We start from the raw sequence: 14,818 nt of genomic DNA on the forward strand, positions 1-14,818 counted from the left end.
CAGCGCTACGTGCTGAGCACCGCCCTAAGCGCCGGGGGAGGAACAAGGTCATCGGGTGGGGGGCTCACAGTCTCCCTCCCCGTTTTATTAGCAATAATAACAATTAAATGACATTATTAATAATGATTATTAATAATATTAATAATAACGATGGCGACGACACTAAGAACGAGGGCGTCTCTTAAGCGCCACGCGCCGGGCCCCGTTCCAAGCGCCGCGGTACGGGCGGGGCCCGCTTTCCGGGCGGGGAAACCGAGGCCCGGGGACGCTGGCGGGATTAGAACCCAGCTCCCCGGGGCGCGACGCGCTGTGATGAGCGTTCGGGAGGGGGAGCCCCCACCCGCCGACCAGGGACGGTGACCCCGGTGACCCCCCCCGTGACCTCTGACCCCCCCGGCGGCCCCCGCACCCGGTGAGCGACCCACCCCCGTGGCGGCCACGACGCTCGGCGGGCGCTTACTGTGTGCCGAGCGCTGTGCTGAACGCTGGGGAAAGACACGGCGGGCGGTGAGGCCGCCCCCCCCCCCCCGAAAGGCTAGATATCGGGATTAATAATCAATAATAATTAATAATAACGATCGTAACAACGACGGCGCTTGCTAGGCGCCCACTACGCGGCCGGCACTGTACTGAGCGCTCGATAAATACGGCTGAATGGACGGACGCAGCCCGTCTCCCGGCGGGAGCGCTCAATAAGTACGGCTGAATGAATGAATGAATGTTGGGTTCCCTGTGGGCGCGCCCTCTCCGGAGCGCTTAGCGCAGCGCTCCGCACGCCGGAAGCGCTCAATATAGACGACTGAATGAATGAATGAATGAATACTGTGTTCGATATAGACGACTGAATGAATGAATACTGTGTTTCCCGTCGGCGCGTCCTCTCCGGAGCGCTTAGCGCAGCGCTCCGCACGCCGGAAGCGCTCAATATAGACAACTGAATGAATGAATGAATGAATACCATCTGTTTCCTGTTGGCGCGTCCTCTCTGGGGCGCTTAGCGCAGCGCTCCGCACGCCAGAAGCGCTCAATAAGTACGGCTGAATGAATGAATGAATGTTGGGTTCCCTGTGGGCGCGTCCTCTCCGGAGCGCTTAGCGCAGCGCTCCGCACGCCGGAAGCGCTCAATAAGTACGACTGAATGAATGAATGTTGGGTTTCCTGTCGGCACGTCCTCTCCGGAGCGCTTAGCGCAGTGCTCCGCACGCCGGAAGCGCTCGATATAGACTGAATGAATGAATGAATACTGTGTTCAATATAGATGACTGAATGAATGAATACTGTGTTTCCTGTGGGCGCGTCCTCTCCGGAGCGCTTAGCGCAGCGCTCCGCACGCCGGAAGCGCTCAATATAGACGACTGACTGAATGAATGAATGAATGAATACTGTGTTCAATATAGACGACTGAATGAATGAATACTGTGTTTCCTGTCGGCGCGTCCTCTCCGGGGCGCTTAGCGCAGCGCTCCGCACGCCGGAAGCGCTCAATATAGACGACTGAATGAATGAATGAATGAATACTGTGTTCGATACAGACTGAATGAATGAATGTTGTGTTTCCCGTCGGCGTGTCCTCTCCGGAGCGCTCAGCGCAGCGCTCCGCACGCCGGAAGCGCTCGATAAAGACGACTGAATGAATGAATGAATACTGTCTGTTTCCTGTTGGCGCGTCCTCTCCGGAGCGCTTAGCGCAGCACTCCACACGGCGGAAGCGCTCGATAAAGACGACTGAATGAGTGAATGAATGAATGTTGACTGTTTCCCGTCCCCTCATCCTCTCCGGAGCGCTTAGCGCAGTGCTCCACACGCCGGAAGTGCTCGATATAGACAACTGAATGAATGGATGAATACTGTTTCCTGTTGGCGCGTCCTCTCCAGAGCGCTTAGCACAGTGCTCCGCACGCCGGAAGTGCTCAATATAGACAACTGAATGAATGAATGAATGAATGAATGAATACCGTCTGTTTCCTGTTGGCCTGTCCTCTCCGGAGCGCTTAGCACAGTGCTCCGCATGCCAGAAGTGCTCAATATAGACAACTGAATGAATGAATGAATACTCTGTTTCCTGTTGGCCTGTCCTCTCCGGAGCGCTTAGCGCAGTGCTCCGCACGCCGGAAGCGCTCGGTGAAGACGACTGAATGAGTGAATGAATGAATGAATGAATGTTGGGTTTCCTGTTGGCGCGTCCTCTCCGGAGCGCTTAGCGCAGCGCTCCGAATGCCGGAAGTGCTCACTATAGACGACTGACTGACTGAATGAATGAATACCGTGTTCGGTATAGACGACTGAATGAATGAATACTGTGTTTCCTGTGGGCGCGTCCTCTCCGGAGCGCTTAGCGCAGCGCTCCGCACGCCGGAAGCGCTCAATATAGACGACTGAATGAATGAATGAATACTGTGTTCGATACAGACTGAATGAATGAATGTTGTGTTTGCCGTCAGCGCGTCCTCTCCGGAGCGCTCAGCGCAGCGCTCCGCACGCCGGAAGCGCTCAATATAGACAACTGAATGAATGAATGAATGAATACTATCTGTTTCCTGTTGGCGCGTCCTCTCTGGGGCGCTTAGCGCAGCGCTCCGCACGCCAGAAGCGCTCAATAAGTACGGCTGAATGAATGAATGAATGTTGGGTTCCCTGTGGGCGCGTCCTCTCCGGAGCGCTTAGCGCAGCGCTCCGCACGCCGGAAGCGCTCAATAAGTACGACTGAATGAATGAATGAATGTTGGGTTTCCTGTCGGCACGTCCTCTCCGGAGCGCTTAGCGCAGTGCTCCGCACGCCGGAAGCGCTCGATATAGACTGAATGAATGAATGAATACTGTGTTCAATATAGATGACTGAATGAATGAATACTGTTTCCTGTGGGCACGTCCTCTCCGGAGCGCTTAGCGCAGTGCTCCGCACGCCGGAAGCGCTCAATATAGACGACTGAATAATGAATGAATGAATACTGTGTTCGATATAGACGACTGAATGAATGAATACTGTTTCCTGTCGGCGCGTCCTCTCTGGAGCGCTTAGCGCAGTGCTCCGCACACCGGAAGCGCTTGATATAGACGAATGAATGAATGCATGAATGAATGAATACTGTCTGTTTCCTGTTGGCGCGTCCTCTCCGGAGCGCTTAGCGCAGCGCTCCGCACTGCGGAACTGCTCAATAAAGACGACTGACTGAATGAATGAATGAATACTGTCTGTTTCCTGCTGGCCTGTCCTCTCCGGAGCGCTTAGCGCAGTGCTCCGCACGCCGGAAGCACTCGATAAAGACGACTGAATGAACGAATGAATATTGTCTGTTGTCGGTTCGTCCTCTCCGGAGCGCTTAGCCCAGTGCTCCGCACGCCGGAGGCACTCGATAAAGACGACTGAATGAGTGAATGAATGAATGAATGTTGTCCGTTTCCCGTCGGCTCGTCCTCTCCGGAGCGCTTAGCCCAGTGCTCTGCACGCCGGAAGCGCTTGATAAAGACGACTGACTGAATGAATGAATGAATACTGTATGTTTCGTGCTGACTCATCCTCTCCGGAGCGCTTAGCGCAGTGCTCTGCGCACCGGAAGCGCTCGATATAGATGACTAAATGAGTGAATGAATGAATGAATGAATGAATGTTGTCTGTTTCCCGTCGGCTCGTCCTCTCCGGAGCGCTTAGCCCAGTGCTCCGCACGCTGGAGGCGCTCAATAAAGATGACTTAATGAGTGAATGAATGAATGAATACTGTCTGTTTCCCGTTGGCGCGTCATCTCCGGAGCGCTTAGCACAGTGCTCTGCACGCCGGAAGCGCTCGATAAAGACGACTGACTTACTGAATGAATGAATACTGTCTGTTTCTTGTCGACACGTCCTCTCCGGAGCGCTTAGTGCAGTGCTCCGCACGCCGGAGGCGCTCGATAAAGACGACTGAATGAGTGAATGAATGAATGAATGGATGAATGCTGTCTGTTGTTGGTTCGTCCTCTCCGGAGCGCTTAGCGCAGCGCTCTGCACGCCGGAGGCGCTCAATAAAGACGACTGAATGAATGAATGAATGAATGAATACTGCCTGTTTCCTGTTGGTGCAACCTCTCCGGGGCGCTTAGCACAGCGCTCCGCACGGCGGAAGCGCTCAATAAAGACGACTGAATGAGTGAATGAATGAATGAATGTTGTCCGTTTCCCGTCGGCTCATCCTCTCCGGAGCGCTTAGCCCAGTGCTCCGCACGCCGGAAGTGCTCAATAAAGATGACTGACTGAGTGAATGAATGAATGAATACTGTCTGTTTCCCGTTGGTGCGTCCTCTCCGGAGCGCTTAGCCCAGTGCTCCGCACGCCGGAAGCGCTCGATAAAGACGACTGACAATGAATGAATGAATACTGTCTGTTTCCTGTTGATGCGTCCTCTCTGGAGCACTTAGCGCAGTGCTCCGCACGCCAGAAGCGCTCGATAAAGACCAAATGAGTGAATGAATATGGTCTGCTTCCTGTTGGCGCGTCCTCTCCAGAGCGCTTGGCCCAGTGCTCCGCACGCCGGAAGCGCTCGATAAAGACGACTGAATGAGTGAATGAATGAATGAATGTTGTCCGTTTCCCGTCGGCTCGTCCTCTCCGGAGCGCTTAGCACAGTGCTCCGCATGCCAGAAGTGCTTGATAAAGACTGACTGAATGAATACTGTATGTTTCCTGTTGACGCGTCCTCTCCGGAGCGCTTAGCGCAGTGCGCCGCACGCCGGAAGTGCTCGATAAAGACGACTGAATGAGTGAATGAGTGAATGAATGAATGAATGTTGTCTGGTGTTGGTTCGTCCTCTCCAGAGCGCTTAGCGCAGTGCTCCGCACGCCGGAGGCGCTCAATAAAGACGACTGAATGAGTGAATGAATGAATGAATACTGTCAGTTTCCTGGTGACGCATCCTCTCCGGAGCGCTTAGCGCAGTGCACCACACGCCGGAAGTGCTCGATACAGACGACTGAATGAGTGAGTGAATGAATGAAGTCCAGTGCCTGTTGGCTCGTCCTCTCCGGAGCGCTTAGCCCAGTGCTCCGCACGCCAGAAGCGTTCAATATAGACGACTGAATGAATGAATGAATGTTGTCTGTTGTTGGTGCATCCTCTCCGGAGCGCTTAGCGCAGCGCTCCGCACGCCGGAGGCGCTCAATAAAGACGACTGAATGAGTGAGTGAATGAATGAATGAATGTCGTCCGTTTCCCGTCAGCTCGTCCTCCCCGGAGCGCTTAGCCCAGTGCTCCGCACGCCGGAAGCGCTCGACAAAGACGACTGAATGAATGAATGAATGCTGTCCCTTTCCTGTTGGCTCATCCTCTCCGGAGCGCTTAGCGCAGCGCTCCGCACGCCGGAGGCGCTCAATAAAGACGACTGAATGAATGAATGAATGAATGCTGTCCGTTTCCCGTCGGCTCGTCCTCTCCGGAGCGCTCAGCCCAGTGCTCTGCACGCATGGCGCCCTCAACATAGACTGAATGAATGAATGAATGAATGAATGAATGAATGGTGTCCCTTTCCCGTCGCCTCGTCCTCTCCGCCCGCCGGAAGTGCTCAATAAAGACGACTGATTGAGTGAATGAATGAATGAATGAATGTAGTCCGTTTCCTGTTGGCGCGTCCTCTCCAGAGCGCTCAGCCCAGTGCTCTGCACGCATGACGCCCTCAACATAGACGACTGAATGAATGAATGAATGAATGAATGAATGGTGTCCCTTTCCCGTCGCCTCGTCCTCTCCGCCCGCCGGAAGTGCTCAATAAAGACGACTGATTGAGTGAATGAATGAATGAATGAATGAATGTAGTCCGTTTCCTGTTGGCGCGTCCTCTCCAGAGCGCTCAGCCCAGTGCTCTGCACGCATGACGCCCTCAACATAGACGACTGAATGAATGAATGAATGAATGAATGAATGCTGTCCGTTTCCCGTCGGCTCGTCCTCTCCGGAGCGCTCAGCCCAGTGCTCTGCACGCATGGCGCCCTCAACATAGACGGCCGACTGAATGAATGAATGAATGGTGTCCCTTTCCCGTCGCCTCGTCCTCTCCGCCCGCCGGAAGTGCTCAATAAAGACGACTGATTGAGTGAATGAATGAATGAATGAATGTAGTCCGTTTCCTGTTGGCGCGTCCTCTCCAGAGCGCTCAGCCCAGTGCTCTGCACGCATGACGCCCTCAACATAGACGACCGAATGAATGAATGAATGAATGAATGAATGCTGTCCGTTTCCCGTCGGCTCGTCCTCTCCGGAGCGCTCAGCCCAGTGCTCTGCACGCATGGCGCCCTCAACATAGACGGCCGACTGAATGAATGAATGAATGGTGTCCCTTTCCCGTCGCCTCGTCCTCTCCGCCCGCCGGAAGTGCTCAATAAAGACGACTGATTGAGTGAATGAATGAATGAATGAATGTAGTCCGTTTCCTGTTGGCGCGTCCTCTCCAGAGCGCTCAGCCCAGTGCTCTGCACGCATGACGCCCTCAACATAGACGACTGAATGAATGAATGAATGAATGAATGAATGAATGGTGTCCCTTTCCCGTCGCCTCGTCCTCTCCGCCCGCCAGAAGTGCTCAATAAAGACGACTGATTGAGTGAATGAATGAATGAATGAATGAATGTAGTCCGTTTCCTGTTGGCGCGTCCTCTCCAGAGCGCTCAGCCCAGTGCTCTGCACGCATGACGCCCTCAACATAGACGACTGAATGAATGAATGAATGAATGAATGAATGCTGTCCGTTTCCCGTCGGCTCGTCCTCTCCGGAGCGCTCAGCCCAGTGCTCTGCACGCATGGCGCCCTCAACATAGACGGCCGACTGAATGAATGAATGAATGAATGGTGTCCCTTTCCCGTCGCCTCGTCCTCTCCGCCCGCCGGAAGTGCTCAATAAAGACGACTGATTGAGTGAATGAATGAATGAATGAATGTAGTCCGTTTCCTGTTGGCGCGTCCTCTCCAGAGCGCTCAGCCCAGTGCTCTGCACGCATGACGCCCTCAACATAGACGACTGAATGAATGAATGAATGAATGAATGAATGAATGGTGTCCCTTTCCTGTCGCCTCGTCCTCTCCGCCCGCCGGAAGTGCTCAATAAAGACGACTGATTGAGTGAATGAATGAATGAATGAATGAATGAATGTAGTCCGTTTCCTGTTGGCGCGTCCTCTCCAGAGCGCTCAGCCCAGTGCTCTGCACGCATGACGCCCTCAACATAGACGACTGAATGAATGAATGAATGAATGAATGAATGAATGGTGTCCCTTTCCCGTCGCCTCGTCCTCTCCGCCCGCCGGAAGTGCTCAATAAAGACGACTGATTGAGTGAATGAATGAATGAATGAATGAATGTAGTCCGTTTCCTGTTGGCGCGTCCTCTCCAGAGCGCTCAGCCCAGTGCTCTGCACGCATGACGCCCTCAACATAGACGACCGAATGAATGAATGAATGAATGAATGAATGGTGTCCCTTTCCCGTCGCCTCGTCCTCTCCGCCCGCCGGAAGTGCTCAATAAAGACGACTGATTGAGTGAATGAATGAATGAATGAATGAATGTAGTCCGTTTCCTGTTGGCGCGTCCTCTCCAGAGCGCTCAGCCCAGTGCTCTGCACGCATGACGCCCTCAACATAGACGACTGAATGAATGAATGAATGAATGAATGAATGGTGTCCCTTTCCCGTCGCCTCGTCCTCTCCGCCCGCCGGAAGTGCTCAATAAAGACGACTGATTGAGTGAATGAATGAATGAATGAATGAATGAATGTAGTCCGTTTCCTGTTGGCGCGTCCTCTCCAGAGCGCTCAGCCCAGTGCTCTGCACGCATGACGCCCTCAACATAGACGACCGAATGAATGAATGAATGAATGAATGAATGGTGTCCCTTTCCTGTCGCCTCCTCCTCTCCGCCCGCCGGAAGTGCTCAATAAAGACGACTGATTGAGTGAATGAATGAATGAATGAATGAATGTAGTCCGTTTCCTGTTGGCGCGTCCTCTCCAGAGCGCTCAGCCCAGTGCTCTGCACGCATGGCGCCCTCAACATAGACGGCCGACTGAATGAATGAATGGTGTCCCTTTCCCGTCGCCTCGTCCTCTCTGCCCGCCGGAAGTGCTCAATAAAGACGACTGATTGAGTGAATGAATGAATGAATGAATGTAGTCCGTTTCCTGTTGGCGCGTCCTCTCCAGAGCGCTCAGCCCAGTGCTCTGCACGCATGATGCCCTCAACATAGACGACCGAATGAATGAATGAATGAATGAATGAATGGTGTCCCTTTCCTGTCGCCTCCTCCTCTCCGCCCGCCGGAAGTGCTCAATAAAGACGACTGATTGAGTGAATGAATGAATGAATGAATGAATGAATGTAGTCCGTTTCCTGTTGGCGCGTCCTCTCCAGAGCGCTCAGCCCAGTGCTCTGCACGCATGACGCCCTCAACATAGACGACCGAATGAATGAATGAATGAATGAATGAATGAATGGTGTCCCTTTCCCGTCGCCTCCTCCTCTCCGCCCGCCGGAAGTGCTCAATAAAGACGACTGATTGAGTGAATGAATGAATGAATGAATGAATGTAGTCCGTTTCCTGTTGGCGCGTCCTCTCCAGAGCGCTCAGCCCAGTGCTCTGCACGCATGACGCCCTCAACATAGACGACCGAATGAATGAATGAATGAATGAATGAATGAATGGTGTCCCTTTCCCGTCGCCTCCTCCTCTCCGCCCGCCGGAAGTGCTCAATAAAGACGACTGACCGGCTGATTGAATGAGTGAATGAATGAATGAAGAGCGTGTTTCCCGTCGCCGCCGTAGGCCCCGGCCGAGGACGGCGGCCCGAGCCCGGCCCCCCCGGCGCCCCGCCGGGCGCTCAGCAAGTAGCCCGGAAGGAGGGGGACGGAGGAGGAGGAGTACCTGAGCTGCGGTCCCCGCAGATGGCGCAGAGACGCTTCCCGGCGGCGGCGGCGGGCGGCCCGGCCGCGGCGGGGGGACACGGGAGCCCCCGGACGCCCAGCACGGGCTTGACGTCCTCCGCTCCGCCCAGGCCCGGCAGGCTCACCGTCGAGTTGATCTGCGGCCGGAGGGGATGATAACAACGATAAAACATTAATAATATTCATTCGTTCGTTCAATCCTATCTATTGAGCGCTTACTGTGCGCGGAGCGCTGTGCTGAGCGCTTGGGAAGGACAAGGCGGCAACGTCTAGAGACGGCCCCGACAGCGGGCTCACGGGCGAGAAGGGCAAGGAAACGAAACGTACGAACGAAACGAAATGAATAGTAAATATGTACGAGTAAAATAAAGTAAGATAGCAATGATAATGACGGAGGGGTCAGGAGAGCCAAAGTCCGGCCTCCCGGTGCTCAATAAATAGGCCAGACGGATCGATGGGAGGGAGGGGGAGACGGAGGAGGGGACGAGGGGGTCACGGAGGGGCCGGGGGGGGACGAAGTCCGGCCCCCTCTAAGCCTCCCGGTGCTCAATAAGTAGGCTAGGTGGGTCGATGGGGGGATGTGGGAGGGATGGAGAAGGGGATGAGGGGGTCACGGAGGGGTCGGGGGTCGGGAGAGACAAAGTCTGGTCCCCCCGGGGCCCTCTAAGCCTCTTGGTGCTCAATAAATAGGCTAGACGGGTCAATGGCGGGATGTGGGAGGGATGGAGAAGGGGATGAGGGGGTCCCGGAGGGGTCGGGGGTCGGGAGAGACAAAGTCTGGTCTCCCCCGGCCCCCTCTAAGCCTCCCGGTGCTCAATAAGTAGGCTAGACAGGTCGATGGGGGGATGTGGGAGGGATGGAGAAGGGGACGAGGAGGTCACGGAGGGGTCAGGGGAGCCAAGCTCTGGTCCCCCTGGGTCCCTCTAAGCCTCCCGGTGCTCAATAAATAGGCTAGATGGATCGATGGGGGGAAGTGGGAGGGATGGAGAAGGGGACGAGGAGGTCACAGAGGGGTCAGGGGTCAGGAGAGCCAAGCTCTGGTCCCCCTGGGTCCCTCTAAGCCACCCGGTGCTCAATAAATCGGCTAGACGGGTCGATGGGGGGATGTGGGAGGGATGGAGAAGGGGACGAGGAGGTCCCGGAGGGGTCAGGAGAGACAAAGTCTGGTCCCCCTGGGTCCCTCTAAGCCTCTTGGTGCTCAATAAGTAGGCTAGACGGGTCGATGGGGGGAAGTGGGAGGGATGGAGAAGGGGATGAGGAGGTCCCGGAGGGGTCAGGAGAGACAAAGTCTGGTCTCCCCGGGTCCCTCTAAGCCTCCTGGTGCTCAATAAATCGGCTAGATGGGTCGATGGGGGGATGTGGGAGGGATGGCGAAGGGGATGAGAAGGTCCCGGAGGGGCCAGGAGAGACAAAGTTTGGTCTCCCCGGGTCCCTCTAAGCCTCCTGGTGCTCAATAAATAGGCTAGACGGGTCGATGGGGGGAAGTGGGAGGGATGGAGAAGGGGACGAGGAGGTCCCGGAGGGGTCAGGGGTCGGGAGAGACAAAGTCTGGTCTCCCCCGGCCCCCTCTAAGCCTCCTGGTGCTCAATAAGTAGGCTAGATGGGTCGATGGGGGGAAGTGGGAGGGATGGAGAAGGGGACGAGGAGGTCACGGAGGGGTCAGGGGTCAGGAGAGCCAAGCTCTGGTCTCCCCGGGTCCCTCTAAGCCTCCCAGTGCTCAATAAGTAGGCTAGATGGGTCGATGGGGGGAAGTGGGAGGGATGGCGAAGGGGATGAGGAGGTCCCGGAGGGGTCAGGAGAGACAAAGTCTGGTCTCCCCGGGTCCCTCTAAGCCTCCTGGTGCTCAATAAATCGGCTAGACGGGTCAATGGCGGGATGTGGGAGGGATGGAGAAGGGGATGAGGGGGTCACGGAGGGGTCGGGGGTCGGGAGAGACAAAGTCTGGTCTCCCCCGGCCCCCTCTAAGCCTCCCGGTGCTCAATAAGTAGGCTAGATGGATCGAGGGGGGGAAGTGGGAGGGACGGAGAAGGGGACGACGAGGGGGTCCCGGAGGGGTCAGGGGTCAGGAGAGCCAAGCTCTGGTCCCCCCGGGTCCCTCTAAGCCTCCCGGTGCTCAATAAATCGGCTAGACGGGTCGATGGGGGGAAGTGGGGGGGGATGGAGAAGGGGACGAGGAGGTCACGGAGGGATCAGGGGTCAGGAAAGGCAAGCTCTGGTCTCTCCCGGTCCAAGTCTCCCGGTGCTCAATAAATAGGCTAGAAGACGGGTCGACGGTAGAAAGCCGGAGGGAGACAGACAGGGGGACGAGGGGTCACGGAGGGGTCGGGGGTCGGGAGAGCCAAAGTCTGGCCTCCCTGGGTCCCTCGAATCCTCCCGGTGCTCAATAAATACGTCAGGTGGCTTGATGGGAGGGAGCGGAGGGGACGGAGGAGGGGGGGGCGAGGGGGTCACAGAGGGGTCAGGGGTCGGGAGAGACAAAGTCCGGTCTCCTCCGGCCCCCTCTAAGCCTCCCGGTGCTCAATAAATAGGCCAGATGGGTCGATGGGAGGAAGGGGGAGACGGAGGAGGGGACGAGGGGGTCACGGAGGGGTCGGGGGAGACAAAGTCCGGTCCCCTCTAAGCCTCCCGGTGCTCAATAAATAGGCTAGATGGGTCGATGGGGGGAAGTGGGAGGGATGGAGAAGGGGGGACGAGGAGGTCACGGAGGGGTCAGGGGTCAGGAGAGCCAAGCTCTGGTCCCCCCGGGTCCCTCTAAGCCTCTCGGTGCTCAATAAATAGGCTAGATGGATCGATGGGAGGAAGGGACGAGGGGGTCATGGAGGGGTCAGGGGTCAGGAGAGCCAAAGTCCGGTCTCCTCCGGCTCCCGGCCCGCTCCCTCTAAGTCTCCCGGTGCTCAATAAATAGGCTAGACGGGTTGATGAGAGAAAGTGGGGGGGGGGGGGGACGGAGGAGGGGACGAGGGGGTCACGGAGGGGTCAGGGGTCAGGAGAGCCAAGCTCTGGTCCCCCCGGGTCCCTCAAAGCCTCCCGGTGCTCAATAAATAGGCTAGATGGCAGGATGGGAGGAAGCGGGAGAGCCAAGCTCTGGTCTCCCCAGCCCCTAGGCCTCCCGGTGCTCAATAAATAGGCTAGACGGGTCGATGGGAGGAAGAGGGAGACGGAGGAGGGAACGAGGGGGTCACGGAGGGGTCAGGGGTCGGGAGAGCCAAAGTCCGGCTTCCCCCGGCCCGCTCCCCCAAAGCCTCCCGGTGCTCAGTACGTAGTCTAGAGGGGTCGACGGGGGCGTCCTCACCTGGGGGCTGTTGACGGGTCCGTAGGCGGGCGGGAGCGGGGGCGGGGGCGGCGGGCCCGGAGACCCCAGCGACGAGCTGATCACCGGGAACGGGGAGCCCAGGGTCATGGCCGGGCCCGGGCCCGGGGAGCGGGGGCACCCCGACGGGGGGACCCCCCGCCCCGAGGCTGGGGGGCCGGGGCCCGGGGCCGGGGCGCCGGAGGAGGCGGAGGAGGCCGAGGCGGAGGAGGCCGAGGCCGAGGCCGGGGCGGAGGCGGAGGCCGGGGGCGACGAGCTCAGCGAGGAACTGTCTGGGCTGCGGCAATCTGCAACGAGACGAGACGGGTGGGCGGTGATGATGGGGGCGACGGGGGAGACGGGGGGACGGGGGAGATGGGGAGGGGAGATGGAGGATGGGGAGGGAAAAGGGGGGATGGGGAAAGGGGGGAGATGGGGGAAAAGAGGGGGATGGGAGGAGATGGGGAGGGGAGATGGAGGATGGGGAGGGAAAGTGGGGGGGAAGTAGATGGGTGGATTTGGGGGAGATGGGGAGAGGGAGAAAGGGAGACAGGAGAAGATGGGGGTGGGGAGATGGAGGGGGAAAAGGGGGGATTGGGGGAGATGATGGGAGAGGGAAGACGGAGGATGGCGGATGGGGAGGAAAAAGGGGGAATGGGGGGAACAGGGGGGATGGGGAGGGGCAAAGGGGAGGGATGGGAGGAGATGAGGTGGGGAGATGGGAGAGGGGAAAAGGGGGGATTTGAGGAGGTGGGGGAAGGGGGGGATTTGGGGAGATGGGGAGGGAAAAGGGGGGGGTGGGGGATGGGAGGAGATGGGGGTGGGGAGATGGGGAGGGGGAAGGGGGAGACGGGGAGATGGGAGGGAGGGAAAAGAGGAAATGTGGGAGGTGCGGGAGGGAAAAGGGGATGGGGAGGAAAAGGGGGGGATGTGGGGAGGTGAGGGAGGGAAAAGGCGGGGATGCGGGGAGGTGAGGAAGGAAAAAGAGGGAATAGGGAGAAAAAAGGGGGATGGGGGAGGTGAGGGAGGGATAAGAAGAGGTGGGAGGAAAAGGGGGGGACGTGGGGAGGTGAGGAAGGAAAAAGAGGGGATAGGGAGGAAAAGGGGGGATGGGGGAGGTGAGGGGGGAAAAAGGGGGGTGGGGGAGGAAAAGGGGGGGATGCGGGGAGGTGAGGGAGGGAAAAGGGGGGGTGGGGAGGAAAAGGGGGGATGCGGGGAGGTGGGGGAGGGAAAAGGGGGGGTGGGGAGAGATGGGGGAAAATGGGGGAATGTGGGGAGGGAAAAGGGGGGATGGGGGAGATGGGGAGGGAAGGTGGGGGGATGGGGGGAGATGGGGACAGACAGAGCGGACACGTGACTCGCATGACCCCCCCCGCCCCACCACCACCGCCACCGGGGGGTCAAAGGTCAACGGGGCCCGGCGGCCCAACCCCCCCTCCCCCCCACTCACCCCTCCCGCTGTCGCCCATCCCGGCCCGGCCCGGCCCGGCCCGCTCCTCCCCCTCCCCCTCCCCCCGCCCCACCCCCGCTTCCGCTTCCGGTTCCGCTTCCGGTTCCGGGGTTCGGCGGGGGGGGGGGGGGGCGGACGCCGCGTCCTCCTCCCGCCGACACCGGGGCCCGGCCCACAATGCACCGCGGCAGGGAGGCCCACCCCCAAGGCCCGGCCGCCGTCAAAGCCCCTCGCTCCGGGCGGAAGTTGGCTTCGGCCTGCCCGTTTCCAAGATGGCGCGCGACCGGAAATGGAGGGGGGAAACAGGACGAGGCCGGCGCCATCTTGGTAAAGGGCGGGGCCGGCGGTCCCCGCACCAAGATGGGGTCGGGGGGGGGGCGTCGCCTCCACGCGCATGCGCCGACGGCGGCCTCGTCCCTCAAAGGGCGGGCGTGAAGGCCAGGAGCCGCCATATTGGTAAAGAAAGGGGGGCCCAATGATATACTGTTCAATAAATACGATTGATTGAATGAATGAATGAATGAATGAATAATAATGATGATGGCATTTGGGCAATAACAGTAATATCGTTCAATAAATACGATTGATTGAATGAATGAATGAATAATAATGATGATGGCATTTGGGAAGGAGCGTGGCTCACTGTAAATCAATCAATCAATCAATCGTATTTAAATCGTATTTAAATCGTATTTACAGTGCAGAGCACTGTACTAAGCGCTTGGGAAGTACAAATTGGCAACACATAGAGACAGTCCCTACCCAACAGTGGGCTCACAGTCTAAAAGGGGGAGACAGAGAACAGAACCAAACACACCGACAAAATAAAATAAATAGGATAGAAATGTACAAGTAAGATAAATAAATAAATAAATAAATAGAGTAATAAATATGTACAACCATATATCCATATATACAGGTGCTGTGGGGAAGGGAAGGAGGTAAGATGGGGGGATGGAGAGGGGGACGAGGGGGAGAGGAAGGAAGGGGCTCAGTCTGGGAAGGCCTCCTGGAGGAGGTGAGCTCTCAGCAGGGCCTTGAAGGGAGGAAGAGAGCGAGCTTGGCGGAGGGGCAGAGGGATTGGGGGCATTCCAGGCCCGGGGGAGGACGTGGGCCGGGGGTCGATGGCGGGACAGGCGAGAACGAGGTACAGTGAGGAGATCAGCGGCGGAGGAGCGGAGGG

General features: G+C 57.6%; 1 protein-coding gene across 1 annotated transcript in view; it reads right to left on the reverse strand.

Annotated features, from left to right (window-relative positions):
- RXRB (retinoid X receptor beta) overlaps window positions 1-14,087 on the reverse strand; it is a 56,344-nt gene extending 42,257 nt beyond the window's left edge. The window contains 4 exon segments of the mRNA XM_038742188.1: window positions 8,877-9,033; window positions 12,189-12,374; window positions 12,377-12,462; window positions 13,709-14,087. Of these exon segments, the coding sequence (XP_038598116.1) occupies window positions 8,877-9,033; window positions 12,189-12,374; window positions 12,377-12,462; window positions 13,709-14,087 (808 nt within the window).
- Window positions 14,088-14,818: the final 731 nt, after the last annotated feature.

Source organism: Tachyglossus aculeatus, unplaced genomic scaffold (assembly GCF_015852505.1).
Source record: "Tachyglossus aculeatus isolate mTacAcu1 unplaced genomic scaffold, mTacAcu1.pri scaffold_101_arrow_ctg1, whole genome shotgun sequence".
NCBI classification, from domain to species: Eukaryota; Metazoa; Chordata; class Mammalia; order Monotremata; family Tachyglossidae; genus Tachyglossus; species Tachyglossus aculeatus.